This window comes from Scomber japonicus, chromosome 20 (assembly GCF_027409825.1).
Source record: "Scomber japonicus isolate fScoJap1 chromosome 20, fScoJap1.pri, whole genome shotgun sequence".
NCBI lineage: Eukaryota > Metazoa > Chordata > Actinopteri > Scombriformes > Scombridae > Scomber > Scomber japonicus.
The window spans coordinates 17,379,926-17,400,442 of record NC_070597.1 but is presented as its reverse complement, the minus strand read 5'-3'; the positions used below and the strand labels follow the sequence as shown (position 1 = coordinate 17,400,442).

The 20,517-nt window shown below is 40.4% G+C and overlaps 1 protein-coding gene across 1 annotated transcript in view; it reads right to left on the bottom strand.

Annotated features, from left to right (window-relative positions):
* Positions 1–3,119: 3,119 nt before the first annotated feature.
* rhbdl1 (rhomboid, veinlet-like 1 (Drosophila)) overlaps positions 3,120–20,517 on the bottom strand; it is a 33,737-nt gene continuing 16,339 nt past the window's right edge. The window contains exons 7-9 of the mRNA XM_053341102.1: positions 9,823–9,923; positions 5,633–5,693; positions 3,120–3,391 (exon numbers count right to left, since the gene is read on the bottom strand). Coding sequence (XP_053197077.1) covers positions 3,120–3,391; positions 5,633–5,693; positions 9,823–9,923 — 434 coding nt within the window. The remainder of the gene's footprint in view (positions 3,392–5,632; positions 5,694–9,822; positions 9,924–20,517) is intronic.

Below are 20,517 nucleotides of genomic sequence, written 5' to 3'. Positions count from 1 at the left end.
CGCATTAATAACAAATTAAACAGATGTGACTATTTCGCTGTGTGAACTGAACTCAGTCGAATCTTTTTTATTTTTTAGGTTTGGGGAGAACAAGAATTCACAAGTCTTTGATTTTAGTCGCTCGTGCACTTCCAGGAGGGGTGATATTCACAGTTAATGTGTTCTACAAAAACATAGCCATTTACTAGCCCTTTTTACAACCCTACTGGGTTCCTATGAATCTTAAGTTAAAGAGGCACATTAACCTCCTCTCAGGCATCTGCTTTGTCTTCATTATAGGCTAACAAGGTATGTATGCATTATTCATTATGTATCTTTGCTATCCCAAGCAATAATATTTCCTAGTATACACGAGTGTTTCCATCAAGGATCCATTACTAACACGCACTGGCTGTTCCGTTTCTTTTTTTTATATAATTAATATCTGAAAAAGGCTGATTCTGGCTATTTCCTACTCATTCCCTCAATTTAACACGAAGTCTTCTGTTACTACTGACATTTTCGTGTGGAAGCTGAACGCAGAGGACTGTATTTATGACCCAACTATCAAGATTGGCAAATACATAAAATCTTTTTTTTCCCCAGACAGCCAGTGGACATTCAAATGAATTATTGATTGAAAGACTGAAAAATGGAACATTGCATGAGTAAATGTAATTGCTATCCTCGCCTCAGCTTTCGAACAGTTTGAATCGCTCTGGAGCTAATATATGACAGTAGCTCTGTTCGTAATTTGTTATTTGCAAAAGAAGCTGCAGCAGCAAGGCATCTGTACACTGCAGGGAGGCGGTGGGGTGTAGGGGGGTGCACTTGCTCAACCGACTACAAACAGGTTGGAGGACTAGTTGTAAAAATTAGTCTAGCTACATTAAAATATCTAATATATCTCAAACAGTCCAGGGGCTTCACAGGCATGTACTTGCACAGTTTGTCTTCTTTCACCTCATTTGTTGTATATTCACAATGAAGAAACAAATTTCACTTTTTGATTGCACACGATGAAATGATGCTACCAATCAGCAGGTTACAACTGTTTTTTCCCTTCTGCTTTTACCCTCTCCAATTAGTTCTTTCTATGGCTTATTCTGTAAAGCACTAAAGATTTATAAAATCGAGTGAGCTTGAGTGGTTGGTGGTCATCTAACAAACCAGGGGATTTTGCCTCATAGACTATTTTTTCGAGGATCGAAGTCATACAGGAGTCATCAGAAGAACAACAATCATTAATTTTGCACCATTTGAAACTTTTCTCTTTTTCCCTCAAAGAGGAAAAAAATTACAAATAAATATACTCTTGGTTATGAACATACAATATACACATCCACTATCAAATGAAAAACGGGGACAACTTAATAACACTCTTTTTTTTCTTTATAGGTACATTCCTTTACAAAAGTATACAGTCCCTAAGAATGATAAACTGAGGTATAGACCGGGCCTGACTGAGAGACCCCAATGCCCTCTGGGACACAAAGGTCAGAGGTCATGTGATGACACATCCGCGCCCTCCCCAGTTCAGTCTGTCAGCGTGAGAACACGCAGAGGCCAGTGTGTTTGTGTTTGTGATCTTCTTTACTATAGTTTGTCCACGTTGACCTACAGAATCAGGCAGTGGCTGCTCTCAGAGACGAAGGGGAGAAGTGTGTGCATGTGTGTGCGTTTGGGTGTGTGTGTGTGTGTGTGTGTGTATGTGTGTCCTCGTCTCGCTGAGAGCCACAGAGCATGACATGGCATATTTTACACGGTGCGCCTCGCAAGTCAGTGGTTAACGTTTTGACACAGTAACAGGCGGAGTTCACTAGCTGAAGTGATGAGGATCCACGAAACAACAGCTTCAGTTTTGATTTTCTCACAAACTTCTTCATCTTCTTTTTCTTTTGTCTCCTGTGATGCGGTCGTTTTCATTTCCCATCTGCATGTCTTTGTCGTGTGAACTATGTTCTTGTCTGTATCCACAGTGTAGGTATAATGTCATGAAAATAATGTAGAAAACCTGTTCTTAAAGACCCCGTGAAGTAAAAATGACAGTGATGCTTCTAACCTTAGAGATGACAGAAGCTAAAAGAATCTACATGAAATTTGCCTGAAATCTTGCATTTAAAACTTCCCTCAGTTCTTCCTGTAACCGCCCAGGGAAAGGGTGTATTAATCCATATGCACTTAGGGGCAATGGATTGTGACTGAGGCTGGAGGTCTTAATCGCCAGCTCGTGTTGAAGTGAACGTTCGGTTACTTGTTTTTTGTCTTTCATTTAGAGCCAGCAATTTTTGCAAAAAACCACAGTGACCCCTGTGAGTTACAGCAGGGCTGTGAAAACAAGAAAGGCATATCAAGAATCATATTTCATTGATGCTTTTAAAATGTTTTTCTTTTTATTCCTGCCCCAAGAAATAAACACTCAACATCTTCTAACCAGCAGCTCTAGTTCAAACCCAACACTCTGCTCTAGTGCCTTTGAGCTAAACACTGAATCCTATCAGCTCAGGAGGCGCTGCTGCTGCTAATCCTGATTTCTGACCTTTCTGAAAGAAATAACATTTCTCTTTGTATCACATAGTACGACTGTGCTTTTGAGCATTTTGCCAGCATTGTGACGGCCACAGCACACACTGCTACTGTTCTCCTCGCTATCCCTGCCCATATTTCCTTTTTCATGAGAGGCACGTGTCATGAACTCTGATTTTTCTTACTTGAGGTCTTTGCATGTATGACAGATGCACTGAAAGAAACTGCTTTTCATAAAGCCTCTGAAAGAAAAAAGAGCACGAGACTGAAGGATTTGAGCTGGTAATGCGGATGAGCTTTCAAACGTGTTGTATATAAAAAGATATAATGCTCCTCAAAATGGATCTGAGGAACTTCACCTGTACTTGTTGCTACTGTAATCCCTCTTTAATAAAAGAGACGTATTTCTTTGATTTGCAAAGTATCTGTAAAAAAGGATTCTTGGTCGACTTTAGTTTTGAATGATTTGATCATTTCATTTGGATCTAACTTGCGAGGAAATGGTGAAGTTAACTATGATTGAAGGGAATTTTTTTTAGGGCCGGGTTGAAGACAGTGTGTATGTGGAGGAGGGCCTGGAAGAGAGAGGGTGGGGTAGGGGAGGGGGCGCTTCATCAGGGGGGTGGAGGTATCTGCACCCCCAGAAGCTCATATGCAAAGATGTTCCAGAAGATGGCGAAGAGGAGGAAGGTGATGAAGGAGAAGACGATGACCCACCAGGAGCATTGTTTCTGCAGGCTCTCCTCATAGCTGCGTAAAATCAGCAGCCCCATGCTGATGCCAACCACGGCCCCCGAGAGGTGTGCCATGAAGCTGGGCTGGGGCCCCGAGGATGGCAGAGGCGGTGAGAAGCGGAGCCACACTGCACGGCCCACCTCCGAACTCACTGTGGAGGGTGACGGAGAGGAGAAAGACAGAAGAGTTAGTGTGGAGGCATCTCTTTAGTGTCTTGAAATCAGTCTAGACAACAGTTCTCTTCATCAGCCGTGGTTTAAATAATCCAGACTAACATTTTGTTATCAGGCTAAAATAATCCTAGTAAATCTCATCCAGAAAAGTATTTACAGTTCTGTAATTAAACTAGTGTTGTAGTACTCGAGATCGGTCTTGGTCTCGAGACCGGTCTCCCTAACCCCCACCCTAACTCTAACCCTTTTGAGGTTCTTGGTCTTGTCGAGGAAATCGAGGGCATTTTTACTTGGTCTTGTCTCGGTCTCGGACTGGGGGGACACTGTTTTTTTTAACGAGACTGGTCAAAACCAACGCTGATAGGCTTTTTGTCCATGCCTTACTGATAAGAGTGCACGCATGTGTGTGTGTTTGTGTGAATATCAATGCAGTGCGTGTGAGAGCAAAGCGTCCTGATAGCTCTGTGTTGCTGCTTATTACACCGATCACACCCCCTTTTTATGTATTTATTCATTTCCTGTACAATTTTTCAGAGTTATATTAAGAGAAGTTTATATTGTTGTTGCTTTTTGAGGAATACAATTCAATCGCTGCACATCTGCTACATGTACAATTTTATTATTTACTTCTTTTTAGTACATTTCTTAAGCATAATTTAAATTTGAACGTGATTTGGGCCAGTTGTCGTTGATTGGGTAAGTAATATGACATATTTGAAGAATTTTTTAAAAAGTAACATAATAGTTACTTTTTCTGGTAATTAATTATTTTGATATTGATGTAACTCAGTTACTAACTCAGTTACTTTTTGGGAGAAGTAATGAGTAACTATAATTAATTACTTTTTCAAAGTAACGTGCCCAATACTGAAGAAAACTCACATTTTGATGTTTTGTTATGATTTTCCTTTGATATATATGGTCTTGGTCTTGTCTCGATCTTGACCTCTAAAAGTCTTGGTCTTGTCTCGATCTCGGTACTCTGTGGTCTCGGTAATGTCTTGGTCTCGGTCGGTGCGGTCTTGACTACAACACTAAATTAAACTAATTATTTTGTAAAGGAAACATGAGTAGAGAGTTAAAGCTTCATCAGCACTGAAATGTTTGGCCGAGTGCTCATCATAAGTTTGAATTTATATGAAGTAGGTGTTGAGAGAAACGTCATATGAACATAGGTCTCATTTTATCTGTGCTTCAGTTTTGTTACTTGTCTTATTGTGTTCTACATTGTGCTCGAATTAGTAACGGCCTCCAGTACATATGTTTTCACAGTGTCAATTATACACTTAGTGCTACTAATAAAGTGGATATTTATTCTCTGCCTGGATTCATCATAGTGGAGAACCCTTCATGTCATCTCTTCATTCTCATTCAAGAGTTTCAGTATTAACATATACAGTCTGTATTCAGGATGCAACTACATTTAATAGAGGTTAGAGTTCAAATGAAAAATCTTGAGTACATTGTTATAGTTTAAATGTTCTCTCGTTCAATTGGTCTGAATACATTTAGTTGAGTTTATTTGGCTTTTTCATCAGTCTTCTAAGAAAGAGTCATTTGTATAGGTGTATAAATATGAGCTAAAGTCTTTCATCAAAGTGTTCTTCTGTAGCCAAAGAAAGGTCACAGGAGGATTTAAATAGATCTTTATTTTTTAAAATTCCTTTCCAATATTACTTGCTGTTCCTGCTCCTCTGAAACTGAACAAATACTAAATGGTGACAGTATAAAACCAGGACAAATATTAATTCAGCCATCGCGTAGTGTCTCACACAAAGTGTCACATCATTAACGTTCCAGCAGAGAATAGCAGCTCTTTCGGTTTGGGGGCGGCAGGCTCGGGACAGATGGAGGGAACATATTGCCCACTAATGAAAGTCACAGTGTATTGGCCCTCGTGTGGAGAAAAAGGACAAGTAGTATGACTCAAACACTTGGAAAAACAAAAGCAACATGTCCAATCAGGGAGCCACTCACTCTGAGCCATTAGCCATGATAACTTCAGCAGCATGTCTGTTGTTCAGATTTAAGAGCTTTTTAAGCTGCACTCAAACAAAAAAAAAGACTTTGGTGTTATGATGAACTGTGAACAGGTGTGCGCTTGTTAAATATGTTAAAAACTATAGGCTCCTAATAAATGATTAAACTATGAATTGGGCATAAAAAGCAGCAGCAGCAGGAACAGAAGCGCAGGGGGCTGAGAGAAAATCTGAACTTACTGCAAACTAGCGCCAGGATCATGCGGAGCAGCTTGTACGGACAGCGCATCCCGGCCCAGTTCTGCAACACAGAGTGAAAGTGTCTCGTCAGCACAAAACAAATCACGACACAAACAGGCCATAACGCGTGTGTGTATATTAACAGCTTGGCAAGAAACACTTCGGTTTCTCTCCACTGGACGTATTTAGATCAGAAAGAAAGACAATCCATATCCATATGAGAAAGGCAGCAGCATTTAGACTGAGATGCGATTATACACCTGGCTGCTCTCCACTTACTGGTTCTAACCCAGTGGCACTCTATTAATTAGGGCTTAGATAATTTAACAGAAGGGGAGAATGGGCCAATAAATAGCCTTCGTGATTGTCTGGGGGAAAAAAATGAACAATGGCATCCTGATTTAGAATAACAAATTGACTCCCCAGGATGAATAATTGCACCAATCACGTCTCCTCTTAAGTTCCTGACTGCGGGAATATGACCCAGGGACAGTTTCTCCCTCCTCCTCCTCCTCCTCCTCCTCCTCCTCCTCCCTAACAGCAGAAAAAGAGATGCCATGCAAAATTAAAGACAGAGGATAAAAGTAGATTGTCCATACCTTTTCAAGATGTCAAATATTACTACAAATAAATTATTAAAGGGGCCATTTTATGGAAAAACTCACTTATTCAGTGCTTTTGTGTATATATTTGGGTCTCTGGTGTGTCTCTTAACACGCAAACTGTGAAATAAGACAACCCAGTCAGTTTGGTGTAGGTTGCTCTGTACTCTTAGATCTGTCTTAGATGTGCCATGTTTTTTTTGGGTTTTTTTGCAAGTGCATGCCGGGACCCAGCTAAGCCAAGTAGAGGTAAGGGCATAAAATGTGTGCATATCGCATGGCTGGACTGGGGGATGGACCTTGGGGACAGACAGCTGCTGAGCACCCGCCAGCTCTGGAGGAGAGAGTCGGAGAGCAGAGCTGGGTAGTCCTGTATTGCTGTCCCATCTTCTGGAGGAATAAACACCTGATTCTGCTGTGATCTGGAGAAGTTTAGAGGCAGGAGGAGTTTATTTTCTAAACTTTTGGGATTATGTGGATATAGTGGATTTATCTTCAAACTCACTTCTCAACCTAGATGGAGACAAGATAACACCGCAGTCACACACCATCCCAGCTACTGTCATCAATAATAACAAACATCTTAAATGCTCGTAATGAATTTCACTGCTGGAGGATGAGAGCGGTCTGCTGTGGGCAAACATGGAAAGGAGTTTTAATGACCCTGCAAACTTAGGATACTTTGTTTGTGCTCCACCACATATCAATGTGAAGGTTGCAGGAAATCCAGTTATTAAAAAGGCTGCTTAAAAATCTGGGCACAGTGGAGGACCCATACTCCTACATGTTATTCCCTAATAACACACAATTAACACCCTCAATGTTGGACACAACAGTCCAGCAGAGGTCCAGAAGTGGCCTGAGCCAAGACAATATTTTCATGTCTTTCACTCAAATAGTCAGAGGATTTGGTGTTCCACAATCTCACTTTGTTAAAAAAACAAAAAAACAACTACATCCCCTTTGCAAACTCCTACCAGCTGGCTGGAGGACTACATTCATGAAGGTCCGACTGAGCACAACTCTATATCTCAGATTTATGATGTTCTACTGTCATCTCAAATCAAAATGGGTAGATAACTTTCGTGAGAGCATATGAGATGAAACCTGGAAATCGTCCACTGCAATGATCCACACAGCCTCCATATGTGTCAGCCGTAGTCTGATCCAATTTAAAATATTTCACAGACTCCATCTGCCCGGGAGCAGGCTTGTCCAATTCTATCCAGATTTCCACCCAACCAATCAGCGATGCAACCGAGACCTAGAAACTATTTTTTGCTCTTTTTGGGCTTCCCCAAGTATGAGACCATTTTGGGGCAAGGTCTTTGAGACATTATTGTACATGTGTAATAAGGCCATAGATCCAGAGTTCCATATTTGGAAGTCTTTGCCGTTGCTCATCAGAGACCCGAATCTCTCTCAAGCCTGGGCCCATACTGTCACCTTTTCGTCACTTTGAGCAAAATGTCTCATTTTATATAATTGGAGCTCGGCAACCACTCCTTGACAACTACAATAATGTCTACATGACAGGAAATATAACTTAAATATAGAACATTCATAGAATTACATTATATCATTATTATTATTATTACATACTATGTGTATAAACAATAACGTTGCTGCCATATTTGCCATCCATAAATGATGTGAAGGATGTGGGCATGTGGATGGAGTGGCTACAATATTAGCAAAGTTCTCATCAATCTGAACTCCATTCAGAAGAAAAGCATTTTAAAGGTTGTTTGCTTGTCGTCTTGTGGACCAATGTTGCAGAGCAGGAATTCAGACTTTTTTGCAAATTGGCATCGTGATTTTCTTATTTCAGCATCCATTTGTTTCTTTCGGTTAAATCACAGCAACAGTTTATTTTGAGTTCATTCAGGCTGAGATTCAGTAGCATCATGGTTGGGAACTGGTTAATACCTGCTGTTGCTCGCTGTTTGGGGCAGATTCATGCTAGAAACACGAGGCATTTGGTGTGTTGGTGCTGTATTACTATTTTTTTTTCCAGCAGCCATGTTACTCCGGGGTTCATGCTCAACAGTTGCCATGGTAGCCAGCACACCCCGCAGAAAAAGGGGATGAGGTGGGTGGGACAGACACTCAAAGTAGCTGTTCTGAAAGGGGCTGTATAGAGAGGATGAGAAGGTTGCTGTGGTGCTTGATCCTTGTGATATTTTGACCAAAGCATGTCAGATATATTCTATTAAGACCCCAGGTAACTGTGTTAACTTGTGGAAAAAGGGGTATGGTCCCTTTAATACCACAGAGAGGGGAGGACTAAACTGGGAGGCAATTTTTGTTGATGTGCCTTCACTGACTCTCACAGGAGGGGGAGAGGCAAAGGACAGCCAGTTCATGTTGTCTATTACAGATCTTGTTATCACACTGTAATGGAGAGCTGCTGAAAGAATCTGACGTGTGTGTGAAGTGCGCGGGGATCGGTCCTCAAATGAAAGCTGTTTGGAAGACACAAATATAAAACACAAACATAAAACATGAATAGGCCTACTCTTTTTTTTTAACATCAAGAACTATTAAGTTGGAAAGGTACATGTGTAAAGTTGAACGTTGGGTTTGTGCTTTACATGGTTCCAAGATGTTGTTCTGACGAATTCACCAGAGCTGCATGACTTCTAAGGAGTCACGTACACAGCAGTGCTTGGAACCCTCACTGAACCTGAAAATGTCTTTTTGAGCGAAACAGATGATGATGCTTGATGGCAGATGGCCGGGTATCGGCTGGGTCGAGACTGGACAAGGTTTCAAGATTTCCCTCAAAGAAACCAACTAGACGAAACATGTCAGAGCAGAACTAAGATGTGGCTTAAAGGATTTCCCCAACAACAAACAGGCGTCAGGCGTAACAGGCCAAATAAACGGTCTGTTAACTGATGTGGGCACACGGTACAGTTACAGAGGCTTCGATTCGGGCCCGTCACTGCACTTTGATTTTCATTCCCTCTGGCATCTCTGCTGCCCACGGTGAACAGCGACATTAGTTAAAGTGATTCGTCAGATGTAACGTGGCCTTGAGACTCCAGGAGAATGTGGAGGGAATTTCACATGTGAGCCTTGTGACTGAAAACACACACAGATAAAAAAAAAAGCTCTTAAGCAGCATCAGGGGAATTTCACTGCTTGCCTTTTCAGTGGACACAAACAAACACACTCTTAATAATTAATGGAAGAGTCTGAATGCCAGTTCACTTGAGATTCATCGATATGGATGATGAGAGCAGTGGAGGGGAAAAAAAAGGAAAGGTTTAGCAAAATCAGAAACATTTAGAGAGAGCACTAACACTCTTCCTGCTCCATCCATCACGCCAATGTGATCCTACTGTAGCAGGGAAAACCTCTGACTTTCATTTGCTGCAAAAAACCCCCCCCGGCAACAACAACAACCAAAAAACAGAAAACAGTGCACTGAACACGCAGCAGTGATGTTGGTGGGAGTGTGGGGTGGTCTCTGTCTTTCTCGTTCAACACCATGCAGAAGGCGGCTCTGGCATTTTGTCACCATTGAAAACCGTTTTCAGACGTAACAATGATAATGATGGTGGTGATGATGATGGCAGTTACCATGACGACGTTGGCCAGATGTGCTGAGCACAGAGCGTACACACCGCCGGAGCCCCCGACCACTGGAGCACGCATGTCGGTGATGGACACTGTCAGTGAGCCTGCAGAGAGAGACAGAGAGACACACAGATTAGGAGTGCAGACGATAGAGACAGAGAGCAGAGCACGCAACGCCGGGAGAAATGTGTGTGTGTGTTGTGTGTGTGTGTGTGTGTGTGTTTGTGTGTGCGTGTGTTGATAGAGAGAGAGAGAGAGCAAAGGACAGCATTTTAGAGCAGAGGAGAAAAACAAAAGGAGTCAGATTACTCATCAGGCAGCAGCACAAGTCACCTTCCTCTGAGCATTTTTCTAAAATTCGGTTCAGAGGGGCTGTGTTACACCAGCTGACCTTCACATGCCCTTTCACTTTACATCCGACACAGATGACACACACTCAAACACACACACACACACTATGTAGGCCTTTCCTGTGTGTAAGCAGTCCGCCAAAATGTCAGCTGACTAATTGCATTAAAATGTTAAAGAACTGAAAAGGAATATTTCTTAATTAGATTTTCTTTTAAGAGGTTGTAATTAAAATGAATCCATCTCAGGATGATCTCTGATCAAAGTGAAGCCAAGAGAACACGAGAGAAACTTGCTGAAGAGGAAAATTTCTTATTTGTGTGCTCTAAAAATGACTTGTGTTATATTCATGAGCAAAATCTAATCTGGGTTATGTAGATATGGACACAAGCCAAGTATGCTGTATAAAGGGCTAGTTGTAATATGAAAGATACAATTGTTATCAATACACAACACTGTGGCCTGTACAGTGATTGCATGCTTACATTATGACTACATGCAATACAGATGGGTTGTTAAAAATAAAAACAAATGCTCTGATACTGTTATATAGCAACAATGTTTTGTTCTTTAACAGTTATTTGGTGATGGAGTCTTATAATGGTGGTGTCAGGCCTAAGTTTCTGTAGGTAGCTACTGAAGCTATACTCTAGTAGCAGAGTAAAACAACAATGAGGAACACATTAAAATGCAAAAACACATTTGTCTTGATTCTTGAAATCCATTAGCTTTTCTATTAGAAATCAGAAATTATAAAGAAAGCATCTATCAATCATATCAACCATATTAATAACAGACCTCAAGGACATTTTCCTTCACCTCCATCAATTTCATCATGCATTAATATTGAATATCATGAACAATTGTCTCTTCAATTGAATGCTTCCTATTTAAATTTAGATGGAATGACATCAAAACATATAATCATTGTTGATGTGTTAAAGGAGTAGTTTGAGATTTTTGGAAATACACTTTTTAGCTGTCTTGTCAAGAGTTAGAGTTTGATACCTTGAGTTGAGAGGTGGTATCAATCTAATCATTTACCTCTTGACAAGAAAGTGGATACATGAATATTCCAAAATGTAAAACTATTCATTTAAAGTGTTCAGAACAACTAAATTGCACCAAACAACCACATAGACAGAAATAGACTTAACATAGCCAGCAGCTATTGCGCTGAAAGTGTTAATAAGTATACAGGGGTATAAACCTGAATACAGTAAAGTGCACCAGCCGCTGCACGTTAAAAAAGGTTGCAGTGACACTATGAAGTAGGACAGGATCACAAGCAGCAGAAATCACAGCGGCAGAAGCTCAGGAAGACAGCGTCAGCCACTGTTAATTATGCAAATGAGCTGATAAGGGAAGCGGAGAGGGCTGATAAAACAAAACAGCCTCTTTTTAATCACAGTTTGGGTTTGCTGGAGTTGTGATCTCAGATCTATAATGCATGTTGTAACATTCATATTCTGTGTGTGCGTCGTGGGACCACACAGAGTAAACATCGTCTTAAAGAACGCCTTGTCAGCCCGTGGTGGCAGTGATGATCATGGAAAAACAGATGGTAATCAGAGCGCGTTCCTGAGTCATTCATCTCTCCTTGCTCCAACACCTATGGGCTATTTTATGTGGATTTATGGGGCATATGAAGGTTGGAGCTTCAGCTAAAAATGTGCGGAGGTTCACAGTGCCCCATTTTTAGCAGTTCCACAAAATTGCAATTACACAGTGTAGCATACAGTATGTGGTCTCTGATCTCTTCAAAGTAAAGGAAAAATTAAATTGAAGCAACTTCAGCAACAACATCTGAGTTTCTCTTTTGGTCTTTTCTGAAGCTTCACATCGTTTTTGCAGTTAATTTATTACTCTAACGCAGTGGAGCTTGTAGATACTGTAAACTGATGCAATATTGATAGAGTAACATGAGAGATATCTGGGGATATTAGTTATGGTAATTTTGTGATTTGGGGTAAATGTAGTCTTTTACTGGTCTTTAAAATTCAGTGCAATTAAGCGATACAATTTTGTGAGCTTATTTTACTGTTTTAGCAAAGTGGCATGAACATGAGCAATACACCAGATCTCTCCCCAAGTCTGGATTGAATTTGTAGTTTATATCTTACAGTCAATATTGTGGTACTGAGTGAATGAGTCAATTTCTCCTAGTTTGTAGCTGACTGTGGAAACAAATATTGTATTTTCTTCATATATTTTCCATTTTAAAATCAATCATTTTTCAAGCTGTATTCAGGCACAGCAAAGGTTTGATCTAAATGCTACTGTGAACATGCTGACATGCTCAGAATGATGCAAACATGCTGATGTTGAGCAGGTTTAAGCAGGTTCACCATCCAGGTTTTGTGTGTTAGCATGCCAACATTTGCTAATTAGCTCTAAGCCTAGTCATGAACCAAATTATTGGGCAATTTGATCTGATGATGGTGCTAAAGGGGGATCACCAAAGTTATCATAACTTATCCCAAGGGGGTAAAGAATGTCTCTATCAAATTGAGTGATTCATCGAGACATTTCACTCAAAACCACAAATGTCAACCTGCTAGTGGAGCTAAAAAAGTCAAGAAGAGGTTTTTTTTGTAAGTATTTTTTTATGGTCCTTCATCCAGTGGTTGTTGAGATATTTCAGGCAAGGAGAAATTGGTGGACCAGCTGACTGACAGAAGAGTGTAGCTAAAAAAAGCAGTTGGACAAATGTCATGTTAATGTCATGAGTCAATGACAAAAACTACCAATTTCACTGAAGAGTATTGAGGTATGACTGTATGATATTTAACACCAGCCCACACCATCTCTCTGTAGAAGACACTTGTCAGGGATCTGATACCACCATCTGTGGGTGAGGAAGAAGAGACAATCCGAGACCTCCGGCTCAGAGGAAGAGACGGGCTCCACAGGGAGGATAGAAACTGCTCTCTCCTCCTGCTCATTCTGCTTTGGTGAGAGGCTCCCAAATACAGTATGAATATTAAACAGGCCTGTCATGTGGGCTCTCCTGCTTAGGGGGATTTAAGATTTAGGATTCTCGCACTCAGCAGGAGCTGAGACGTGAGGTGTGCGATTATTTCAGTGGGGAGCTGACACATTCCATCTCATGTACAGATTATTTATTGTTGCCATCCTCAAGTCATCACCAACATCCTCAAATCTTTTTGTGAGCTTGCAACATCCATGAGTGCATTGCAGTGTAGACAGTAAAAATGATGTACTTGGTATGGAGTATAGGTTAACTACACACTCAGGGCTATACTCTATCTACTGCAGTATAATCCCCAATGCAGCTCAGAGAACCAAGCCTTTCTGTCAAACCAAACTTCCTACACCATTACTGTTACTCCAGGATGCCCTTAAGCTATGGGTCAACTTTGTATTTTTCTGTCTCTCTGGGATGAGGTGCAGACAAGGGATGGTAAGCTGACCCGAGGCCAGAGTCTGACACTGCCTGAGGCAGCAGCTCTCTATAGCGGCTCCAGTGGAAACAGAGCCAGAGCACAGTAAATGCTGCAATTAAAAAAAAAAGCATCCAATCCTAGGAAAAATATGGCGAATGCCTCTGCACAGTTACAAACCTGATGATTTGCTCTCATTTGCACTGGTTTCCAAAGTTTGCATATGCGGATAGCTATTGACTGTGATTACTGCGGCTATTTACAGTCTATCTATCAAGAGTACACAGACCCTGGAGGAATGGAGCTGATGTAGTTTCTTAATGAGCATATTATGCTGAATAGATGTTTAATCATTGTCGAAGTGTAGATGTAGATGTTTTGGCTAAAACCTGGATACATGGATGCCTTTGCTTTCTGCCAAAACCTATGTATTCATGTGGATGTATGGATTCTCAGGGGCATGTTTCTTATATTGCTAATTTGTCATGTAATAATGTATTTAAAGCTTGGTAGAAAAGTTTGGTATATAAAACTTTATTGAGAAGTCCTAAAGTAAAACCTGCATTTACTTTTTTTTTTGGCCACTTGGGGGCAGTGGAGAGAAGCTGTGAAATGTTGGCATATTACGAGTTTATTAAGTTAATATGGTGCATGTGTTAGCAGACATCTGCCTGTTGACACTGCAGCAGACACAGAGCAAAATTAGCATTCAGTTGGAGTTGTGTTTCTGTGCATTTGAAGAATTTATTAGTCCAATATGAAGTTCCCTTTAAACTCTGTTTTTGGTCTCTACTAAGTCCTGGCTTCTTAGCTGCTAAATGCTCCCCTATGTTCACCAGCTAGTTGCTAACTATGTCTGCTGCTTGGTACTTGGCAGGTAGTGTACAGAATTTTGAGGTATTTTTGGAAAACAGCTGCCTGCTGCCTCGGGGAAACAAAACAGATGAGAGCAGTCAGACTGAAACAAACACTTAAGTTGCCGGTCATAAAACAAAAACACAACATACAAAACATAAAAAGCTGAATAGAGCTGAGAGAAACTGCAGAGTTGAGAAATAATCATCTGTGGATTTGTTCCTATGAGTGACGTCTTTCAGATTACATATAGTCATCTGACCCATTGTTAATACACCTGAATTGGTTTTGTGGAAACCTAAAAGATGTCTGAGAACATTAATATGCATTGAGCTGCATTTCTTGGTTGGTCAGCTAATAAATCACTCTGGAGAGGACAATTAAAGGACAGTGAGTCTTTATTTATTCAGTGTTGGGTAAACGGAAATCTGGCAACCAAGCACTGTGCCTTTGTTTTAATATGAGACAAGAGAGATTATGTAAGCCTCATTTCTATGCTGTTCAGTAGATTTCAGTTTTGGAAATGACAGTTGTAAATTATAGAGGAGCTTGAAACCAGCTCTCTGCCACAGCTCAAAGGCCAGTATCAGCATGGTAGACCTCCATTAGCTGATGCTGTGGGAACGTTGATTTTCAGGTTCGAGTAGCTCTATTTGTACACACTTGCCTCAGACAGATCTATCCTGTATGCATTAAATCTTGTGACCCTGCACAGAGATCTGCTGTAGTCAGCAGTCCTGTTTCTGCCTCTGTTGGCTAATAAACGGGGGAAATGCCTGATCAGATTTATTTACTAAGCACAAATAAGAAGAGAGGGAGACTGATGGAAAGAGTGGGAGAACGTGTGCATCCATGTGAAATGGTGACACAGAGGACACACTAAGGATGCAATCTGAGTTATTATTTTCTTTCTTCTTCTTTCTTTTTTAATGTTTTGTGGCTCAATTATAAGATATCATGGGCTTTAGTTGGTTAAATTAGATAAACTTGGTAGACATGTTTGTGCTGTTCCTGTTCTTCTAGTTAAGGAAAGATGAATATGAATGTTTCTCCATACTGCATGCTTTGGGTTTTGTAAGTGTAACAAACTAGAGGAACAAGCACATAAGGGTTCATAACTTTACTCAACATGCTTTATAAAAATAACCCCCAAGATTATGAAGTTCTGTAAAAAGCACACATAACATCCTAATTATGTTGCACTATGTAGGGCTGCTACTAACAGTTACTTTAAAATTATTTTTGTATTAACTGATTAATCATTTGGTCATTAAGTCATAAAATAGTGACAAAGGTCCATTATTACTGGAGGCCAAAACCAATACTGATATACTTATACTTATATTTTAATGATATAAAAAACCTGATCATGATACATCAGCCAAAAATACTAAATGCATAATTTAAACATTTTTTGATAAGGATTAAGTAGATTTACTTTCATATAGAACTGTGTCATTTTGAAGTTGAAAAACTTGTACAAACTATGTAATACTAACACTATTTGAATGACCTCAAACATAATTAAGGATTTACTTAATGCATTTACTAATTTGCTGAAATATACACCAATACTAATAGACTGTATCTGCAGTAAGCTAATATCGGCTGATACATCGAGCCAATTTAACAGTTTAGCTCTAATGCCCATTGCAATTACATACAGCCCAAAGTCATGTCTTCAAATTACTACATTTTTACTAATCTCTGAGCAACACTCTCAAACCAAAAGCTGAGTGATAAAAAAAGAGTAAAAAACAGCCACTCTTCACATTTGAGAAGATGGAAAATGTTTAGTATTTTTACAAGATAAAAGATTTGATGATCACAATCGCTCTAATCATTTTGTAGCAATAGACTGATCGATTAATCATTTTAGTTCTAGTTTTATGTATCATGAAGTCACAATATTTGACTTTGAAAGCCAACTTAGTTTAGTTTTCCTCTGTACAGTTTGGAGGTGAGTGGAGAAAAAAATGAGTAAATGTCAGGGTGACTCAACTGGAGGGAGCCCTCAGTCACATGATCTTTTGTCTACTCTACAGACTATTTGAAAGACACATGGCTTCAAATGTCATTTAATAGAGCGGCGTCCATTTCAAAGCTTCAATTCAACTATAATAGTGCTGTGAGACTCTGGGAGCTCCATTAAAGATATTTTGCACCTGGGAAGGAGATGGACACCTGTGTCATTCAGACAGAAAGTGATAAGGGAAATACCATCTCTGTCACCCCTGGTTTATTTCAAGTGGAGCAGAATGACTTGCAATCAGTCTTCATCCCATCTAACATCTTCATCCATCGCCTCGTGCCCCGGTGAAGCGTGGGTGGGAGGGATACAAACCCTCAGATGATGTGAAGGGAAAAGACAGAGTCTGAGAACTTTTACTTCTCTTCAGTGTTGAGCTGCGGAGGAGCATCCAGACTGTCAGCATCCTCAAAGCGACAAAACACTACACACCTGTGCTGCTGCAACTGCAGTCAAAGCCGATCATTAGAGGAACAACATCAGTGAGAGAAACACAAAACCAAAGTTGGAACACAACATAAATAAGGAACTCTCTGTCTACTAATACAAAAAAAAAGAGAAACATGAAAACAACACTATGCCAGCACTGTCGTTGCCAAGCTCCGGCCTGGAGGAACGGATACGATTCATCAATTTCACATTGTGCCAACATGGCCACTGTAAACATACCTTGCCCTTCCTTGGAGATTGATTTTGTTTATCTGAACTGTTTTTCTGCCCTGTCCAAATTTGCCACATGGGGGGAAATATGATAATATTTATGCTACCCCAGAGACCAGGGGGCATCAGGAAAAATCAATATTCTCCACAAGTCACAACATCACAGCTGCTGAGAGGAAAATGGCAATAACTGTCAGTGGAAAAGTATAATCACATCTGTAGTGCTGTTTGTGTATGTGTGCGGGTATATGAGCATGTCTATAATGGAAGAGGAAAAGAGAAAACTTAGGAATTAGTGAGTGTTTGTCAAATTGCACCCATGAAGTTGTCTGTGCTTCAGGAGCTGTAATACAAAAAAATAAATTCCTGTCACGACCACGGTTCTTATCACTCAAGACTGCTTTTCAGCTAACAAGCACAATACATGGCCTTGGGTGGAAATTACACATATTCACATCCCAGTGAAAAAGGGCATTGATGAACTTCCTGTGCTCAAGGTTATAAAGCCGCAGCGATGACTGCAGTTTCTTCATTGGAGAACCTTGAAACTAACCAGCAAGGCAAATAGAATATAAACTTGGCAGGGAAATAGCTTCCTCCCGAACTCCACCTGACACACACGGCTGTCCTGGATTGACTTCATGCAATAGATGCAAACAGACGCTCATGAACACAGTCGGCTCGCTCCACACGAAAGGGATACCTTCAAAGAGGCGACATTACAGTAGAAATATTCATCATCCTCGGTGTTGTTATCAGCAAGGCTGCAGGGGGTGGCTGTAGAGGAAGTGAGCTTGGTATCACCTGGGAAGTGTTGACTGTAGGGTGGGACTGGGGGGGTTGGGAATTACCATAATCATGCTGGCAGCCTCTGCATCACGCCAAGGTCACCCTGCCTCCTCAGTGCTCAGTTCAGCCCCGCATCAGGGGAGTACATCAGTAACACAGGACAAGACACTTCAGTGCTATAGCACCACCAGGGTTTGAACACACAAGGTTTCTGTGGCTGAGATCGGATAAAAAGACCAAAACCTGACCTTGCAAATTTACAATAATACACACCAATGGGCCATCAAAGTGAGAGCAGGCAAGAAATAATTGGTATTCAGCACGCAATGGTGACACAAAGACAATTCCACAGTCATGAAAATTCCTTCTGATTTTCACAACCCTTACCGGATTCATCTCCAGCCAATCCAATCAACGCGTCGCTTAATATCTCTACAGCAGCGATTGAAGTGAGTCTGTCACTCTACTGCATCTGCCCTCGCTTGTCTTTTCATCTGCACCTCCCCCTCATTACCAGTTGCTGATGCTGCTGATGTGTTGTGCAGGTGTGGCAGCGTCAGTTTATCTGACTGAACTTTGCCGTGAGAAAAACTCCCCAGAGAAATACAATGCATGGTCTACACGCAGTCACTTAGTTTACTGAGCACCACTGCGGATCAACTGTCAATCAAATGTCAAAAATCATGATCTATACAGTCCTTGTATTGATATTGTTTGTTCTGTTCCGAGTTCATGTGAGAACTGTGTAAAATGAGATAGTTGATAGCATATAAAGTTGTTGCTTTGTTTAACAGTTAGTTTATGTTGTTGTACTTTTGTCTGAGCGAGTGCTAGAAGAAATCATATTTATGCCAATTTCTATGTCTCTTTAACGTGTTGATGTGACAAGCATTTGGAGGACAGTGTTGTTTGTTCTGCAATTCAATGAGATTACAATGTCACCTTTTCATCCAAATACTGCTGTGATCCATACCTGTGTGCTGTCATTCTGGCATTCTGGAGAAGAGGTCTTACTCTTTGACAAGATGAACTCTTGACCCTTGTTTCTATCTGAAGGTTGTTCACTGACCTATAGGATTAGTTCTATTTATTCTTGATCATGTACAGGGGTATTTAAAGACTGGCTGATTGCCAACTCAGCAGAGAGATAAAAGTATTTCTAGGTGGTATGTTCACCTTCTATCTCAGAGATATGATGCATTGTATTTCTGATGTGATTATTTGATTACATTACTCTTTGTGTGTTTATTAAAGGATCAAACTATTCTCCACACTCCACTATACTCCTTAGGCTGTATTGTAAAGAGTTGATCATAATGTTTCATGAAACCCTTTCCAACCACTCATAATGTTGTTTGACAAAATAAACTTTTGCTCATCATCCACTTACAAGCATTTGCGGAGTCTTCCACTGAGAATGACAGAGATAGAGTGGAATTGTTGAAAGCTCTGGAAAAAAGCACTATTAAGTGGACCTGTAGTTAGGATTTATTTATAGTCGCAATAACACTGCCAAGATTTTGAATGAAATTTCACTCTTGACTCATAATGTATCTTCAAACACTATACTAGAGAAAATCTTCGAGTAGGTCTTTATCACACCAACAAATGGTCACATAATAGAAAAAGTGAATTAAACCTATAAATGAAGACTTGACCCTTTATCAAATTGAAAATATTGCATCTAAGTAGTAAAGCTTTTTGTTTTTATAACTCAATGACATTTATTGATTGTAATCTTTGAGACTGTGCCAAAACTCAGTTTTCAGGCCTTTGTTCCTGTAGAGTAGAATAACTCACAGTAGTGTGTTTCTACCAAACATCAAACATCAGCAAAATGGATGACGGACAAAGTCACTCTTGGCCCGGCACCAAGGCTCTCTATTCACTGGCAGCAGATATAATCATATTTACCATGTCTAAATATGTTCAGCATGCTTTTAAAAACATCAATCACTCAAAGTATGAAATGGTAGTGTAGCCATTTCATAGTATAAGTAATGTAAAATTTAGAAATGGTAGTGGAACAGACAAAAAGAAGTCTGAAGGCTTCCAGTCATTTAGGGAAGTGAAAAGGCTTTTATTAGCGTGATAGAATGCAGAAACAATCATCAGGCTAAATTAAGGCTGACAACACGGCGAGTCTGGCGTCCACAGCGGAAAACTGACACTGCTGCGGTTCTGCTTGATATCAGAACAACATTAATCAACCACTGAAGGATTAAACATTACATCTAACTTGGTGTGGAGCTTTTAAGTAATGACAGCATCTACTAGCTTATAACAATGAGGTTATACTGACATGCAGCCATTTATCACATTTCCATTATAATATCCCAACAGACCACAAATGACATCAGGCCACATGTCTTTTCCTCTTCTTGACTACAGATGCTAATAAGCATTGTGAGCACAGAGCTTTCTGACACTGCCTGGTCAGTTTAACAGTGAACAGTATATTCTGTTAACAGGCTTCTGGGCACGAGGAGAAAATCCTGATAGTGAGGCTCCATAGATGCTCAGTGACAGTGAAACCACTCAGGGTTTCTGGTTCAGTTACTCTTGTGCATCTTACAGTATATCCCTGAGTGCTGCTCGCTTTCTCATTATCGC